The sequence below is a fragment of the Podarcis bocagei genome (assembly GCF_964188305.1).
Source record: "Podarcis bocagei genome assembly, chromosome: 14".
NCBI lineage: Eukaryota > Metazoa > Chordata > Lepidosauria > Squamata > Lacertidae > Podarcis > Podarcis bocagei.
This window is the reverse complement of record NC_138139.1, coordinates 6,629,009-6,648,055: the sequence shown is the minus strand read 5'-3', so window position 1 is coordinate 6,648,055 and position 19,047 is coordinate 6,629,009. Positions and strand designations below refer to the sequence as shown.

General features: G+C 42.8%; 1 protein-coding gene across 5 annotated transcripts in view; it reads right to left on the bottom strand.

The window, feature by feature from the left end:
- Positions 1-1,304: 1,304 nt before the first annotated feature.
- Positions 1,305-19,047, bottom strand: part of ZNF280D (zinc finger protein 280D) — a 36,432-nt gene continuing 18,689 nt past the window's right edge. For all 5 annotated transcript variants that reach the window (XM_081170501.1, XM_081170502.1, XM_081170503.1 and 2 more), the window contains 12 exons: positions 18,687-18,844; positions 18,043-18,143; positions 17,797-17,943; positions 14,536-14,670; positions 13,468-13,766; positions 11,727-11,864; positions 10,456-10,518; positions 9,663-9,781; positions 9,533-9,569; positions 6,467-6,515; positions 5,372-5,436; positions 1,305-4,579 (listed from right to left, as the gene is read on the bottom strand). In XM_081170501.1, coding sequence (XP_081026627.1) covers positions 2,272-4,579; positions 5,372-5,436; positions 6,467-6,515; positions 9,533-9,569; positions 9,663-9,781; positions 10,456-10,518; positions 11,727-11,864; positions 13,468-13,766; positions 14,536-14,670; positions 17,797-17,943; positions 18,043-18,143; positions 18,687-18,844 — 3,619 coding nt within the window. In that variant the 3' untranslated portion in view covers positions 1,305-2,271. The remainder of the gene's footprint in view (positions 4,580-5,371; positions 5,437-6,466; positions 6,516-9,532; positions 9,570-9,662; positions 9,782-10,455; positions 10,519-11,726; positions 11,865-13,467; positions 13,767-14,535; positions 14,671-17,796; positions 17,944-18,042; positions 18,144-18,686; positions 18,845-19,047) is intronic.

Sequence of the window (19,047 nt, the reverse complement as noted above, 5' to 3'; positions counted from 1 at the left end):
ACACCCGAATCAAAACGGGGCATAATCCACTGGGACACCTCCCTGCACAAACATCCATGATACAAATCCCACTTATTCCAGTTAGAGAACATTCTAGGGGATAGCGCCACATGGGCTGGTCCTGTTAGTCTTCCGCTCTACCACCCGCCAATGCCCAAAGACCCACTGTGCCAGAGTTGGCTGCCACACTTTGCTTCCCAAAAATGTTACCTCTGCACACTCCCAATTCCATGCACAGCTCTTCTCAGGCAGCTGGATGGGGGGGGGGGGGAGAGCCATGATGGGCACAGATTTGTAGCCTGCCAAGAAAAATATATTGTGTGGTATGTAGAGACTTGTGCATGAAATAACACCCCCAGGCCAGAGTTTCAGTGGACCTGACAGGTCGGCTATTTTCAGGAAAAGAAGCCAAAGTGGATGCACAGACAACGACCGATTTAGGAGCAGCCAAATGATGCATAATCGCAAACATGCCTAACCCAGAAGCAGCCCCAAAACATCATATAGATGTCACAAGAAGGGGCAGAACAGGCTTATGTGTGCTCTGTTGATGCATGTGGGTATCCAGAATGTATCCCCCGCACAAAATGAAGATTGCCTGTGGTTGGCTGTTATGACTCCCACAGACCCTATCCCACAAAATGTCTCCTCCAAGTGCAAAGGGAAGGCTGACAGAATCATGTAGCTTAGGACAGGACACTGGTCCAAGCCTCCAAGAGCTCAAAACATGGCGTAACCTAGTTCTTCAGTGGCTGAAACTCCCCACTTTGCTAATACAGTATGGTCATGGCCAAGCTGGTTCAATATATGGCAACTCTTGGCCCAGACAGCAAGTTGAAGGGGGAAAGCAGAGAGCATGCAGGAGTTTTCAGTGCTTAAAAAAATGGTGCCTCTAGTGGACTCACCCCTGGGAGAAAGGACTGAGAAATCTCTTTCCCACCTGCTGTGCGAGATGACACAGCTCCACATACTTCTCTCTACCACTTAAGCTGGTGGAACTTACAGGCAACTGTAGCATAGGCAGGAGAAGGACCCATGAGAACAGGGGGATTGCCTCCATTCAGAAAACCTCACACCTGCCATAAGCGCATAAAACTGAACACTGTTCCTATGATACATTCACATTTCGTTGCAGTCCGGGGTGTAGTTTAAGGTCTTTTAACTATTTAAACATGGTTTTCCTTCAGTAATTCTGGGGTGAAGATGAAAAACAGTTTAATAATAGCCTAGCGTTAATAAAAGAAATGTGAGCAAAACACAAGCTAGCAAAGTGATTAATAAAAACACACACATGAACAACAAAATAATTCATCATATTTTCTTGCAAATATTTAATCGAAAATATGTACATTGGTGTCCTAACGGAAGTTCAAAACATTTATGTTCATTGAAAACAATTCTCAACAAGTTCAAAATCACTTTCCGAAAAGGTTCATATAGAGCACTTAATTCAGTTTAATACTTAAAAGGCAAGCTACTCTAAATGATGTCACACACATTCCTTAACCTAACTATGTATAAAAATGATTTTCATGCCATCCCCCACCCCCACCCCTTTGCTTGTTTTACATAAATTTCAACTAAGAATGTATCAATGCCTCTCAGGTCCTATTCTTTTCGTAACAGTTTACACATTTCCATATTACTTTTTAAACTCTTCCCACCCACCTTGTGTTTTGTGGGCCTGCTGCCAATTAACAAAAATAAAAATAAAATAAAGACACAGAGGCCACCACATGCCCTATTTCAAACAAGTAAAGTGTCAGGTTTCTGCACAGCTTGCACATTGGGAAACTCACAATTATATTTACTTTTTTAATAATAATTCCACTTTCACTGAAAGTTTAAGAGTAAGCTTATTATCATGTAAGATCACATCAATCCTGAGGTGCCAGACCTTCACACAGTTTCCTTCCTAGCATGACTTGATGGGACAGGAATGCAACATCAAACCCAAGCGACGGTGGATCAAATGCCCTTTACAGAGCAACACTGGTACCCCAAGTACTACAAAGACTGTGGCCCCTATCGGGATCTTACTTTGAATCAAATAAATAACATGTCTCCCTCTTGGCTTCACAGGTTGGGTCACTGCAGGCAATGGTTCTGGCTTCTGACAGCTCTTTCATATCAGAGGGTCTAATATCTCATTTGTCACTGAGCTTCGGCAGTATTACATAGTCCATGGTTCTGTTTCCCCACTTTCTTTCCCAATTGGCACCTGTAAGAGTATACACAGCAATTGGTTCAAAGTGATGCAAATATTCTGCTTCAGCTTGCTTCATCACTCTCTTTTGCCTGGCTTACTGGTGACTCCACAGGGCTAGCAGGGCTGCTCTCTTCAGAATCAGCAGAATCCTCTAGTTCAGAACCTGGCTCAGCCTTCTTTGCTGAAGGTGGAACACCACCTTTCTGGAGAATCTCTGTAGCTTCATGTTCAAGGACCTCTGATGGTGTCAGAGGTTCCAGATGAACACTGCCTTGCTCACTCGCATCAGAATTCACAGATTCAGGTTCACTTCTCCTCAGAAACTGTTCAAAACTGACATCTTCTTCATCAGATGCCAATTTTGAGTGGTCAGAATTTATGTCTTCTAGCTCAGCTTCATCCAAATCAGCCACCTTTGTCTCGGCAGCAGAGACTGCATCCTTTGAACTTTGGAAAGAGTTGGTTTTATTATCTGAAGCTTTCGGGGATTTTCCTTCTTCTATCTGATCACTATTACCCAAATCATCAGATTCTGTCCTTTCACAAGAGGTCTCAGTTGAACTGGCTTGGGATCCTGAACAGGAGTCTTTCATAGCTGATACAGAAGTACTTTCTTCATGCTCATCAGTTTGATTTTCAAGATAGTCCTTTGAAGCATCTTCTGCAGAGCCTTTTGCACAGACATGGGGTTCTAAAACGGAGGATTCTTCTCCAGCTGATGGACTTTCTTTACACTTGGCAGCTAAACCTTCATCGCTTTGATTTGCAGGAGTTTCTGCATCTTCATCTTCCATAGGATCTATGGGATCATTTGACCAGTCTGAGAGTCCTGAACCAGAGGTGTTTCCTAGAACCAAAGTCGATGTACTTTCTTCACACTCAGCTGCTGAATAACATTCACTGTCCTGATTTGCAAGGCTGCCTACTGTGTCTTTGCTCACAGGGTCTATGGAGTCATTTGAGGAGGCTGCAAATCCTGACTTGGAGTTTTCTAGAACTGAAGGCAATAGATTTTCTTTAACTTCTTGATTTGCAAGAACTGAAGGCAATGGATTTTCTTCAACATCTTGATTAGCAAGGTTACCTGTCTCTCCTTGTCCTGAACCGTCTTTTGAGCAGGCTTGAAACCCTGGATCAGAAATGTTTTCTAGACATGGAGATTTCTCTTCTTTGCATTTGGCCACTAAAGGAGCTTCATCTCCTTGATTTGCAAGGCCAGTTGCAGGGTCCCCTTCTTCTGTAGAGCCTTTTGAACAACTATTATGTTCTGAAATGGAGGAGTCTTCCATGGGTGACACAGGCATATTTTCTACACAAGCAGCAGCAGCTAGAAGACCTTCATCAGTTTGATTTGCAATGGCACCTGTGTCCTCTTCTTTTGCAGGATCATTTGAGCTGGCTGAGTCAAGTCCTGAACCAGAGGAGTTTTCTAGAACCAAAGGCAGTGTGCCTTCTTCACACCCTGCAGCTAGAGGACCTTCATCTTCTTGATTGACAAGGTCAACTGCAAGGTCCCCTTCTTCTGTAGAGCCTTTTGAACAACTATTATGTTCTGAAATGGAGGAGTCTTCCATGGGTGACACAGGTATCTTTTCTACACAAGCAGCAGTAGCTAGAAGACCTTCATCAGTTTGATTTGCAAGGGCACCTGTGTCCTCTTCTTTTGCAGGATAACTTGAGCTGGCTGAGTCAAGTCCTGAACCAGAGGAGTTTTCCAGAACCAAAGGCAGTGTGCTTTCTTCACACCCTGCAGCCAGAGGACCTTCATTTCCTTGATTTGCAAGGTCAACAGCAAGGTCCCCTTCTCCTGTAGAGCCTTTTGAACAAGTCTGATGTTCTGACATGGAGGAGTCTTCCATGGGTGACATAGGCATATTTTCTACACAAGCAGCAGGTAGAGGACCTTCATCAGTTTGATTTACGAAGCTCTCTATGTCTGTTTTTTCTGCAGGGTTTATTGGGTTATTTGAGTTTTCTAAAACCGGAGATGTTGGATTTTCTTCACACTCAGCAGCTAAAGAACCGTCTTCATCACCTTGATTTGCAAGGTCATCTGAGTTCCCTTCTCCCAAAGAATCTTTTGAGCATGCTTGGAACACTGGGCCAGTAGTGTTTTCTGGACATGGAGGTATCTTTTCTTTGAACTCAGCTGTGAAAGGGCTTCCATCCCTTTGATTTCCAAGGGCCTCTGTCTCTCCCCCATCTACAGAGCCTGTGAAGTCATTTGAGCAGACCTGAAGCTCTGAACCAAGGCTGTTTTCTAGAACAGGCAGTTTATTTTCTTCACACTCAACTTCTAAAGCAGCTTCATCGCTTTGATTTTCCAGATGGTCCTTATCTGTTTCTTCTGTAATGTGTTTTATTTCTGGGCTGAAAAAGCAAATCCAACAGAGTTTAGTACTTTCAGAAAACATACTGCTTATATTTTAGTAGTGCCTTTAAAAAAAAAACAACCCTCGAAATTAAATAATTCCTCCCTTACTATAAAGCAGTAAGAGCTCAAACCGTGGGATAAATCCACCCCACTTTGTGCATTATTGTGCATTAAGACATAGAAAAGAAAGTGAAGGAGGGGAAGAGATGGACTTTAAAACTTGTTTCTTTCTCTTTCTTTCTTTCTCTCTTTCTCTCTCTCTCTCTCTCTCTCTCTCTCTCTCTCTCTCTCTCTCTCTCTCTAAAATATGCTCAGGCCCCAACCTTAAAAACAAGTTACAAGGTGAGAGACATCAGCTCAGGCAGTCTTATAAACCAAGAGCCAATTCAACCCTCTGAGTGCTGATACTTATGTAGACAAAAAGGTACCATCCATGAACAAGCATGAGGGAGTCCAAGCATAGGGGGATGATGACGACAACAACAACAACAACACAAAACAACTAAATTAGGACTGATCATGCTGAGAAGGCATGGAATGTTTTTCTTTTTCTCTTCATTTTTGGCAGGAGGCAGGATAGAGAAGGGAAAGAATAAACCAGGAGAAAGGAGTAGATTACCCTGAAAAAGGACATGACTTTTTGGAAACATGAAGAAGAAGAGCAGCATTATAAACTGCAAAAGGTTGTTGCAAGTCCCCACTTGGGATACTTAATTTGGAGATCAGTTTGGAACTGCAATATATTGGATTCACTTTACCTTGTGAGAAGACACAGTGCTTATATTTACCTTGCAGAGATGGATGTTTCTTTTTGCTCTTTTTGCTCTTCAGGTGCACTGAGCCTTGGAATTTCCTGAAATATACACAATATTATTTTTACAGTGAAATGCAGTGAGTTTTAGGTATTGCTAAGGAGAAATGAGGGTTTCCAAAAGACAATCTGGGCTCCCAATGAAGAGTGACCTTCAGTGAATATCTAACAAGATTGCATGCACGAATCTAGGAGGAAACCCCTGTAGAACAACTGGGATCCCAGAAGCTCTTGTAATTATGAGTCTAGAGCTGCAGTAAATGAGAAGATGAAGAAGGAAGCAGTGGGGACATGCACAGATAACTGGTGATCACACAAGCCCAAAATCTGTGGCAAGGACAGAATCAGAAAGAGAACCATTTTTTTCTGGCTGGGAGGGGAGGGGAGGAACTGTAGCAAAAGAGGAAAGGGGGACATGGCCTCTCAGGAGTTGGGCTTACCAGATGGAGGCATGCCATGCCTCATGCAGGTTAAGGAACACAAGGTATTACCAGACCTGCTTGCAAAATATCACTTAGCCCTGTAGATTTAAGGAACCCCAGCAATGCAAGTTCTTCAGATTTCCTTCATTCAGCAAAGCCAGTAACACCCTAAGCTTTCCAATGATAAAGGCACATTGCTAGCCCACCTTGCTCACCTGCTCCCATCCTATATATGCCTTCTATTTGAGATTAGTTTGAAAGAGAGCTTTCTGCAGAGTGTGGATGTGCTGTGGCAACTTCTGCTCCCCACCCACATGGCCAGGGGCCATCTGGGATATGGGCATGCTTTTTTCACTCCAAAGTCACTATACATGCCAAATAGTTCAAGCATTAATATCACACTACATACACACAGGAAAGTAGCAGTTGCCCTGTTGAAAGTTGGCTTAATAGACCACTAAATATTTTTTAGTTATGAAACCTACCATTTTGAAAATCTAAATTCAGGTTTGAACAATGAATATATACACACTGGAGATTATTATGCTGCAGATAAATAAAAATAAAGCTACACACACACAAACACACACTTCTAAATACACTTTAGGAGCATGCCAGTTCAAAAGGTTGAGAACACAAAGGTACACTACCTGGGATGTTTCTTCACCTCCACTGTTCAATGATGCATCACTAACCAGGCTAAAGAATGAAACAACATCTGTTATTCTCAGACAGCATATTATCATCAATGTTAAAGTCCAGGAAATTAATACTAACACACATTTAAATTTTTCAACTATTCTGAAAATCTCCACTGTGAGTCATTGGTTTCCTCCTTCCCTAATGAAACAATAACTCAAGGAGAAGTATGGCTGTTTTACTCCTTGCATGTTCCATCTACAACATTCTGCATGCAGGTTGTGGAACTACCTGAAAAGAGAGACCCACTTGGCCCCACCTCTCTACTCTTCACCAGCTTGTTCCGGGTAGTTGTTTGTTAGGAATTTGGTGTGCCAATTTCAAAAAGGTTTAGCAGATAACTCTGCAGCATAATGCAGTTTCATCTGTGACGCTTGTCTCAGTTTAATAGTCTATTGTTGATCAAATTTTTATTATTTTGTCTTTTGTAAGTCACGAGTGCTGCTATTGGAATAGAAGGATAAGGTATGAATTGCTCAAATTAAATAAATTAATTTCAATTTAAGAGGAAACTCCCCTCCCCTCTGCTGTTTTCCCCATTCAACTTTGGGGCTAAACAAAATCTGACGGGAGCAGCCAGGCTTGTTTAATCCCACCCAATTATATAGAAATGGGACCAACATGTGAGCAACCAATGGGAGCTCCTGTTCACACCTAGGTTAGACTAAGCTTCTTGGGCAAGGCCTGCATTTCTTTTGCCTCTGCATTCTGTAAAGCACTAATGCCCAGCAGCTGCACTTTCTGAACTGCAAGGTTGTTGCCATTCCTGAACTAAATTATTAGCAAAATGCATACCTAAAAGTTCACAGATTTGCCATTCTGTGGAAAGAATGGGCTCCCATTTACCTGCCTATTTTTAACTGAGATGTTCATGGAAAAAGTCTTCCAGCCATAACTCTGCATTTTTGTACCGCAATGAAGGGCTTTTCTGTAGTGTTTGCTGATAAATATAGACCTCAATCTATCACTTAAAGGGTAGATTTTTCTGTAAATATTCCCCCAGGGCATACTTCATTAGTTATACATTATTTAAATGTATTGACTTCTAAACCACAATAAACAAGCAACTTCTCACATCACCATGATTGATTTTTATATTTTATGCTAGAACAACTCTACTGCAGAAAGAGCAAGAAGTGCACCTCTCCTATAAAACCTTGTGGACGTGTGATTTTTAACATACAATTTAACCTTTCAAAGGCTTTTGTTTAAAGAAATTTCTGGTGATTGTATCTTCTTTGTTGATGTGGCATTGAAGTGAATTTTAATCCGCTGAAGTATGGAACTGCACCTCTTACACCCGGGTAGAAATGTTATTAATCATGAATTAAATGATTAATGACCCTACTAAGGCTGCAGCAACATACAAGGTACTTGGCATAATAAGGAGCTGCATGTGTTTAATTATGAGGGCGAAAGCCAGTGCTAACAGGCTGACATAACTCATTCCATTTTTTGTAACTTTAAAAGGATGTATGTCATTAGCAACCATTTGACAATTATCAAAAGATTCTTCATAGGATTGGCCTTAAAAGCATAAATTTAAAAGTACATCTAACTTCTTGTAATGTCTTATTGATGACTTTAAAACACTACATAGAACCAGCAATACATGTTAAAAATATCTGCAGAACATGCAAATCACATTTATATTGTGAAACATGTTTATTGTTTCTATTACGTATTGCGGGGAAAACAACCCACCATGTGCAAAACATGTTATGTCAAAGCCATATGTTACTGAAAGTGACCAGAGAAAAGAGACTTCCTTTTCTTGCATTGCTATATATCAGCTTTGTGGGGAACCCAAGTTGCCAAATGCAACTGATACTCAGAAAGGAGAAACAGGCTTTTATCTTATTCCAAAAGTGGTCCAGAGATGCAGCATACAGAAAATATTGTTTTATTTACATTGAAGGTTGATAATTTGTTACTGTGGTTGAAAAAAAAAGTATGATAAACTGTCTTATGTTAAAACTTGTCTGACACAGCAAAAATAAAATTTTAAAAAATCTGTATATGGGAGACACTAAACATATTTAATTTGACCAACTAAATAAGAATAAAAGGTGCTGCAACAATGGTAAATTTCACATCCCTCAAACAGGTTAGAACTACAGGAAATAGGTGGGAACTCATTTTTTAACAGGGTGTAACAGAAGGCATTTGAACAACCAGCAACAGGCTCAGGCTAGGCTTGACAACAGCAAACCTCTTCATACAAAGCACAATATGCTTTTTGGAACCCACTATCACAAGATAGGAAGGTGGCTAACAGTTTCGCTCAGATGGTTTTAAAGGTGGATTTAGACAAATCATGAAGAAGAGCTTTATCAACTGTTACGATTGCTGGCAGAAACACCAGATTTGGAGACGGTGTACCCAGAATGCCAATTGTGGATGGTGGGGGCAGCAGCAGAGAAGGGCTGCTGCCTTCGTGTCCTGCTTTGAGAGGCCCTTTGGGGCATCAGGCTTGGCCACTCTGGGAAAGAGGAGGCTGAATTAGATGGGCCCCCTTTGACCTGATGCAGCACACAGAAGAACTCCACCGGCTTGGGTGGCTGCTTCCTCATCAATAAGGATGCATCAGAACACTACAATTTATTAGACAAAGCACTGTAATTAGACTTGGGTTGTGATTCCAAAAGAAGGCACTTCAGGTATGCTAAGCAGAGATTTAACACACACACACCCCGGTGAACAACTATCATACACACACTCAAACACATAGGCTTCAAATATGGCTTGACACACAGTATTGGGGGCTACTATTCGTAAAACATAAACCTCAAGTCCCCAAAACACTTGAAGCAAGTTGCGTGGGTTTTTTTTATCCTGTCCTTTGTGTATGTAATAAAGCTTAATAAAAATATTTAAAAGGGAATTTGCATTTTTTATCTGGAGTACCACCAAACTTGCTTCAGTATCATAGAATAGGTATCTACTCTTTCTTTCTATGCTGGAAGACCATCAACACAACCACCCAACTGACAAACAAGCTAATCTCAGAAACTTACTGGGAAAGGTTGTCGGCAACCAGATAGTCCGAGGGAACTGGAATTAAAGAGAAGATCAGTAGTGTTAAAAACCATCAAAAAGACAACAGGCTAACATCTGGCTTATGTCAGAGGTACATGAGCCACATACCATTTTCGATAATCACTTGACAAGTATGAGTAAGGTTTTCGTTCAAGTGCGTAGCCATATTATCCAAGCCGGAAGCATCAGTCAGGAACTCACAATTAAGACAAACAAGAGTAACACCCCTAGGGGAAAAAGGAAGAAGTAACCCTGAGTGCAAGGGAGGCAAAAGGTTACAAAAAGCTTCTTCTGACCATGTCATGTGAAGTCAACCATGCACTGGACTAACATATACGTAAAACTCATTACATACTAGCTGGTACACATGTTCGTTCCAAGAATTTCTCATAAGCATTGCATATATGAATAATATTATTGGAAAGAACAAGACTACAGAAGGAAAGGTTGTACTTTTTTCGGTAAGCAAAGTTATCAGTGCCCGCCCTTCCCTGGATGGTTTTCCTTATAACTTCTGGATATGTGAAATTGCTGATATGTGGAAAAATGGATTCAAAACAACAAATCATGATGATGAGCAAAATTTAACAAACAAAAGAATCAGTATCACATCTCAGAACATCGGAAAAATCAAGAATTTTGGCTTGGATATTAGTTTAGGGTTGTCTCATTTTATGAAGAAAGCTTTGCATTCTGAAAACAAAGCTTTATATAAGAAATAAAAGTTAGATGGAATCCAGATAACATGCACACATCTTAAATCCAATTCAGCAGTAACTGAAATTGCAATCTGAAATACACTTGGGGAGAAAGCCTCATTCGACACAGCGGGACTTATCCAAGGACTGTGATGCATGTTGCAAAAAATGTACACCTTAAAAAAGAAAAAGGAGATGGTTACCTCAGATCTTCTGAATGAGTCTTATAAATCCAAAATCGTTTACTTTGTCGAGCACTGTGAAAACTAAAAGATAATAAAATAGCTGAAATGGACTTCTCAAAGAAATGTCCCGTCCCCCCATATCATATAATACAACATTAAACAATAAGACTGCAATCTAAGGTATAGAAACAAGCAGGTGTCTAGTCATTCCTGAGCCCAAAGATTCTGCTGCATGACCGGGAGATGCGTCTACTAGTGAAGGAGGCTGTGCCACTGATGTCAGCCACTATCCAGACACCTCTGCTAAGAACCGGAGATTCCTCCAGAGCAACTTTTGAGAGGAGAGCAGAAGCAGTGCTTCCAGGGTGGGTTTACAAAAAGCTAAAATATAACAAATTGTAGCATGTTAAAATGGCAATACTTTTTAAAATGTCTGGGAAATGTTAAAGGGCCTTCACTTCAGTAAGTATGTTCACATGGAGGAAGTTTTCCCTCTTTGAAATGGGAGAAAAATTTGGCCTTCAAGCACCCTGTTCACCCATATGCTCCAGGTCAAAACCTGATTTTTTTTAAATGGGCACGAGGAACAGGAGCTTTTTCAGTTGTGGCATCAGTGCTTCAGAATGCTCTCCCTAGGAAGGCCTTCCAGAACCAGGTGAGAACCTGATTCTTTGAAGAGATCTCTGGGGAAGGCTAAATCAACTGAAGGTTTTTTTTTACTTCTGATAAGCTGGATTTTCTTCACTGCTTTTCTGACTACTGATTTTATTACAGAATTTTATTGTGCTGCTCTGGTATTGCTTTGATTATTTTTCTATTTTTACGCTGTAATCTGCTTTGAGTTCCTTAGTGGAAGAAAGCAGCCTAGCATTTATTTTAAAAAAAGCATAAATGCTAATTTATAAATCATGGAACAGAGGACACTAAAGCCATGCAGAGCCCCAATCTTCTGTTAACGCAGCTGTGGCATTGCAGTATAGCACTGGCTGAGAGACAGTATGCTCCTTGCCTGCCTCTTCTCTTCCTGAGCACAAGCCCCCAGCCTCAGCTTTAACCACACTGAACGCTAACCAGGCTTACAACCACCAACAAACAGGTTTCAAATATTTTTTAAGGGGGAAACCTACCCAGGAGTAATCCTGGTTAGGGTCAGTGCCCACACAAGGGGAGGTGGTGTTAGGGTTGCACTGAGGCACAGACTTGCTGCAATATAAAAAAGACCAGAAATCTACCATAACAGAAACAAGCTACAGACATAATTTAACAACTTGAAGCTGAAGATTTCCTACCTCATCATGTGATTCACGTAGGCTTTACTGCAGCTTGTGCTGTATCTGCATAAACTACAGCGAACATAGGCTGGAAAGTGGCTGGCGAATGTCCTTATATCAGAATAACACTCAATGCACTTCTGAATATTTGGGCATCTAATATGAACCAATGTCAGAATTAGTATGCAGTATTAAGAAAAAAGTTAAGTTCCCATTTCAAATCATTATTTCCAGAAAAGCTTGCTTAGTTAATATCACTGGCCTGGAGAAAAAGAATCTGGCTTTTGAATTCTGCTTTATAATGTCGCCCCATCTTTAGAAAGAGGCTTTCCAGAGGACCTTCCAGGGTGGGAGTCAATGTGGCACAAGGGGACAAAGTGGGAAGGGCAGCTGGGAAGCTCCAAGGAGCATATGGCATTCTGAAAATAGCCTTCTTTACTTCAAGGCCTTATGGATACTGGGCAAACAGGTTTGCAATGCTTAACCAACTGAAAGCAGTGGAAAAGGTTTGAAAATGTGTACACAGGTTGCAACTGTCAAAGGTTCTTCATATGAACATCTTCCTCTCTCTTGCTTTTATCAGCGATGGGGCAGAGGCACCCTCCACGTGGCTCCAGCTCAGGCACATGCCCGAGACTGTTTTTACTGTAAATGTCTTTTATCTGCAGAGTTTTTACTGCTACTGTAGCTGAGAACCAATACAAGACTCTGATCAGACCCCACCTGGAGTCCCGTGTCCAGTTCTGGACACAATTTATGAAGGATATTGACACGCTGGAACGTGTGCAGATAAGAGTGGCCAAGGTCATCAAGGGTCTGGAAACCAAGTCTTATGAGGAATGGCTGAGGGAATTGGGTAAGTTTAGCCTGGATAATAGGAGGCTGAGAGGAGATATGATAACCATCTTCAAATAGCTAAAGGGCCGTTACATGGAAGATGAGGCAAGCTTGTTTTCTGCTGCTCCAAAGGGTTGGATGCAAATCAATGGCTGCAAAAGTTATAAGCAAGGAAATTCTAACTAAACATCAAGAAGCACTTTCTGGTGGTAAGAGCTGTTTGACAGTGGAACAAAGAGATTGTGATTCCTTGCAGGGGGTTGGACTAGATGACACTTGGAACTCAACAACTCTGATTCTATCTCACTGCATCTCTCCATGCCAATAATGTCTCCCTACAGAGGCACATGCTCTGGGCAAAGAGTCTCTCTTGTGCACGCACTTTTATAGTCATGGTTATTTAGTCAGTCACAGCAAAAGAAAGGAGCAGAGTGGGGAAGCTTTGGGAATTTAAAGGAACCAGTGCCAGTCCCTGTCTTAGGCTGGCTCAGTTAAGCCTACTGTGTATCCTAGAAGGTCCACATTAAGCTATAAGCTGTCACTAAGAGTTTGAAAGCAGATAGTCCTTAAGTTTAAAAACCTACACAATTTAAGAAAAAATATGCTGATGTTACTTGTACAGTCCTTAAGCTGATCTACTGAAAGAAATTCCTACTTAAACTGCTGCCTCTAAAGGTCCTATTTGGGAGAAAGGTGACCCTTATACTGGAGAACTGATCCAAGTGACACTTGCATCACCAACCCTCTTTAACGATCAGAACATACCCACCCACTGAACAAGGCCCAAGCAGTTGGCCATTCCAATCAAAATTAATCATGTTACTATTCTACTGATTCAGAAGAACTCCAAGTTCTATTTCCTTTTTTATTCCAATCAGTTAACATTCAAAACTACACTCTGGAAAGCTACCAGAAGACTTACCTTAGATTATTTAATGCTGTATTTGCAATTTTATTGTTTCTTTTGCTGCTGCCACCAATGCTACTGCTGCTGCTGCTGCTACTGTTATTGTGGGTGGTCCCCAGACCTTGCTTTTTCTGTACGCTCAATGGCTTCAATTTTGGCTTTACTTTATTTGTATTCGTTTTGTTCTGAGTTGTTTTAGCATTTGTCACTTTAGCGGCACTGGTGGACAAGTGTAAAGTAGACGCACTTGGGATGACAGGAGATGCAGTTGCTGATCCAGGTTGAAGAGATCCAGCAGAAGCTCTGATGGTAACCTAGAAACATGAGACCTGGTTAACTCTCTCCTAAATGAATGGCAATCATTTATCTTGCTGAAAAGACTTGCAAGAAGAGTGCATGGAGGGCACAAGGCTGAGCAGTTCTGAGCAAGCTGAACTGCAGGGGGCTGGAATAAATGACCCTTGGTGTACCTGCCAATGCTACAATTCTGTTATTGTAACCCTCAGACTACTTTGTCAGAGGCAATGGCTAGCAGCATGCCCACCATGAGATCAGTGCCCATCCAATCACAGCTAGAGCCTGTGCTGCAATACACAGTAAAGCAATGACGAACACACACATGCCTATGTGCAAACTCCCCTCCCACCTGTTCATATAAAGCACACAAACACAGCAAGGGGAAATCCATTAAAGGCTCCATGATGGCTGAAACTATCTGTTTTGCATAGTGTATGTCCAAATTTATTTGTAGCTGGTCACCCACCTAAGGTCAGGTCAGGCGACCCAAGCAGGACTGAACTTCTGCAAATCCAGGAGAACAGAACATGTGCCACCACAAAGAAGACCCCCTGTCTGCTGCAGATTTAAATCTGAGTCCCAGGAAGGTTTTAAATGTTCTTAAAAAGGTGCTTAGAGTTGAACCTTTTTGCAAGTCTCTAGAGAGCCTTAGTGTGATTTTCAAATCCCCTCCCCACAAAAAAACCCAGCAGCAGTGGGGAACACACATGAACACACACCACTCTCTCCTGCCATTTCCCTGTAGCCATTTTTCAGAATAAACATTACATGATGCTTTAAGCTTACTTTGGTTCCTGGAGGCAATCCCTCTAACTGAGCAGGTTTTTTAAATGTCCGATGATGCTGAGATTTGTGATCCATTTTTTCTTTGCATGTCAAGAACTGGAGTCTACACTTGGTACAGCGATGTACTCCCTTTTTCTTTTTTTAAAAAAGAAAAATGTATTTAAGCCAAAACATACTGATGAAATGGATAATAGAAGCTTAATATTCCAGGAGGTTTCAAAAACATAAACAGTGCAAAAGTGATGAGCAGTGGCTGCAAGCAATAAAGGACTAACTGTATTCAGTATCAACAAAATCCTGTGCTAAGTTATTGATAGAAAATAATCACAAACAATTCACATTAATTACACACTATCACATAAGGCTGTATCGAATGTGAAGTTAAGTACACTTGTTCCACTAGTGAAATGTCTGCACCAAGGGAACCTTGCTGCCCCAAAGAAGGCACCAAGTTACCAGCAATGTGCTGCATAGTGAGTTTCTACTAGCACAACTGTTATAATAAAAAATAAAATAATAATAATAATAATAATAATTTATTATTTATACCCCGTCCATCTGGCTGGGCCTCCCCAGCCACTCTGGGCGGCTTCCATAGAAACCAAAAATACACTAAAATATCACACGTTAAAAACTTCCCTGAACAGGGCTGCCTTAAGATGTCTTCTGAATGTCAGGTAGTTGTTTATCGCTTTGACATCTGCTGGAAGGGCGTTACACAGGGCAGGCGCCACTACCGAGAAGGCCTGGTTCCCTGTAACTTGGCTTCTCACAATGAGGGAACCGCCAGAAGGCCCTCGGCGCTGGACCTCAGCGTCCGGGCAGAACGATGCGGGTGGAGACGCTCCTTCAGGTATACTGGACTGAGGCGGTTTAGGGCTTTAAAGGTCAGCACCAACACTTTGAATTGTGCTCGGAAACGTACTGGGAGCCAATGTAGGTCTTTCAAGACCGGTGTTATGTGGTCTCTGGATTAGTTGTAGTTTCCGAGTCACCTTCAAAGGTAGCCCCACGTAGAGCGCATTGCAGTAGTCCAAGCGGGAGAATGCACCACTCTGGCGAGACAAGTCCGCGGGCAGGTAGGGTCTCAGCCTACGTACCAGATGGAGCTGGTACACAGCTGCCCTGGACACGGATTTAAACTGTGCCTCCATGGACAGCTGTGAGTCCAAAATGACTCCCAGGCTGCGCACCTGGTCCTTCAGGGGCGCAGTTACCCCATTCAGGACCAGGGAATCCTCCACACCTGCCCACCTCCTGTCCCCCAAAAACAGTACTTCTGTCTTGTCAGGATTCAATCTCAATCTGTTAGCCACCATCCATCCTCCAACCGCCTCCAGACACTCACACAGGACCGTCACTGCCTTCACTGGTTCTGATTTAAAAGAGAGGTAGAGCTGGGTATCATCCGCATACTGATGAACACCCAGCCCAAACCTCCTGATGATCTCTCCCAGCGGCTGCATGTAAATGTTGAAAAGCATGGGGGGGGGAGGACAGAACCCTGAGGCACCCCACAAGTGAGAGCCCAGGGGTCTGAACACTCATCCCCCACCACCACTTTCTGAACACGGCCCAGGAGGAAGGAGCAGAACCACTGTATAACAGTGCCCCCAGCTCCCAGCCCCTCAAGACGGTCCAGAAGGATGTTATGGTCGATGGTATCAAACGCCGCTGAGAGATCCAGCAGAACTAGGAAACAGCTCTCACCTTTGTCCCTAGCCCGCCGGAGATCATCAACCAGTGCGATCAAGGCAGTTTCAGTCCCATGATGAGGCCTGAATCCCGACTGGAAGGGATCCAAATTGTCCGCTTCTTCCAGGCGTGCCTGGAGTTGTTCAGCAACCACTCGCTCAATCACCTTGCCCAAGAATGGAAGATTTGAGACTGGGCGATAGTTGGCCATCGTGGCCGCATCTAAAGATGGTTTTTTAAGAAGCGGTTTAATAACCACCTCTTTCAGCGGGTCTGAGAAGGCTCCCTCACGGAGGGAAGCATTCACCACCCCACGAAGCCCATCGCCCAGTCCTTCCCGGCTAGCTTTTATAAGCCAGGATGGGCAAGGATCCAGGAGACAGGTGGTTGGTTTCACTCGTCCAAGCAGCCTGTCCACATCCTCGGAGGTAACAGATTGGAATTGATCCCACGCAACTTGACTAGACAAAACTCTAGCACTCTCCGGCCCCGGCCCTGCTCCCACGGTGGAGTCTACTTCTTCCCAAATCTGAGCGATTTTATCTGCAAAAAACTTTGCAAAATCATTGCAGGAGAACATTTGGCCCGTACTGGGCCCTGATGTAGCAGGTGGTTCCACTAAATTGTGAACCACCTGAAAAGGTCTCCTGCTGCTGTTTTCTGCAGATGCGATAGAGGCGGTGAAGAAATTATTCTTCGCTGTCGCTATCGCCACTTGGTAGGCTCGACGTTGAGCTCTAACCTGTGTCCGGTCAGATTCGGAATGAGTTATCCGCCACCGGCGCTCTAGCCGTCTCAACGATTGTTTCATTGCCCTCAGATCCGTGGAAAACCACGGGGCTGTCCGGGCTCCATGCAATCGGAGAGGGCGCTTTGGAGCCAAACAGTCAATAGCCCTGGTTAACTCCGCACTCCAGCGGGCCACCAGGGAATCAGCTGAAAGGCCATCAACATGGGATAAAGCATCCCCTACCACTCTCTGGAAACCATTTGGATCCATTAAGTGGCGGGGCGGACCATCCAAATTGGTCCCACCTCCCTGCAGATGGGATGGGTCACAGAGAAGTCCAGTTGCACCAGGAAGTGATCTGCACTGGATTCCCGTTAGGCAAGATTAAAACTCACAATCACACTAGCAGACACAGAATGTTGGATACAGCATATAGTTTCCAGCTCCTTAAACCAAACTTTTGCAAGAAAACAGTATGGGTTAAGGCACCATCCATTCCTACTATCAAACACTTCTTCCAAGTTCCGTCTGCCACCATCTCACCTTGGAAACTTTTTTTTTTTTTAGAAAAAACCCTTTGCGTTAGCCATATTCAATTTTAAATTGACATCTGGAGCTTTGTGAACGTACCTGAACTTTTCTCAAGTATGCTAATGGTCAGCAAATGTTCATTGTGGATAAGGCTCTAAGCTCTATTGTTACCATAACTTATAGAAGACCAGGGCTTTTGGGGGGAGGGGGATTAACAATTTATTAGCTACTGGTTGCTTCTGCAGAGACATCTTACATCCCTCTTGCCTAGTGCTTATACTCCAGAGATAATCAAGTATTTTTACCTGGTGTCTCAGGAAATGATGCATATATGGTGCCCCAACTTTAATAACTTTGAGGCAAAATGGGCACAGCAGGCTCTTTGTATTTTCATGAACAGCTCGAAAGTGTTTTTCCACATCTGAAAATGCTGATGATCTGTAATTGCACACCTAGAATGGAAAAAGAGATGGACTGCCTTGAAGCAATATTCTTTAGAAACAAGTCTTTGACAAACAGCCATGCACAAGGGGGAGGATGCTCTGAGGTACCTGGCAGACGTAGGGCATCTCCCCAGGCTTGTGATTGTCCTTCATGTGCTGCAAAAGAACTTGCTCGGTTTCAAAAGATAGTTCACATATTTTACACAGAGCTAGAAAAGAGCAGAAACAAGAGGTGAACTTTTTTTTTCTTAATCGGAACCACGGCGGAAGACAAAGTAGATGGTGCCTATTAATCCAAGGACAGTTCTCAAGTCTTTTGGCAGCCTAATTTTTAAATCATGCTGTGGCAAAAATATTTGCCTATTACTTTGCTCCCAATGAAAAGTAGAAATGCTTTTAATCTGCAAAAGTCAAATATTTCTAACCATAATATCCCATATCTCTTTGGGCTGCTGCATGCCCATGCCCCAACTAGGGCAGAGTGCATGTGCCCCCATCATGACAAAATAGCACGGCTGCCGTCTAGACCAGGAGTTGTCAACCTGTTCCCTACTGCCCACTAGTGGGCATTTCAGGATTCTAGGTGGGCAGTAGGGAGTTCTACAGCACGAGCTGAATCCTCCTCCCATTGAGCACTGGTGGGTGCTAAGGAAATTTTTACCACCATTAGTGGGTGGTAGGTATAAACAGGTTGACAACCCCTGATCTAGACCAAGGGCTGCTGTACAAGACACAGCATCTGAGAAACTTACTCGATGACTCATGAGGGGTATGGCTGCTTTCAATGTGGCACTGGAGCTGGAAAGGAGTTGGAAACTGACGGTAGCAGTGCTGACAGGTGGTGTGACTTTCCCAACTCTCACTATTCTGTTTCTCCAGCTCCAAGTGATGCTTCATGTGGTTCATAAACCTGAGAGCGACACAAAGAACAGCTCAATAGACCACACTTTTTTAAAAACAACAACAACCCATTAATGAATAAACTGGACAGGTGCTAAAGACACTGCCATAAACACATATTTAGCATATTATGTTTTTTAAAATGCCCTTTAATGGACTGCCATGCCTTCCTTTGTGCAAGCTCCTCAAACACGTGGAAGGAAATAGAGGGAA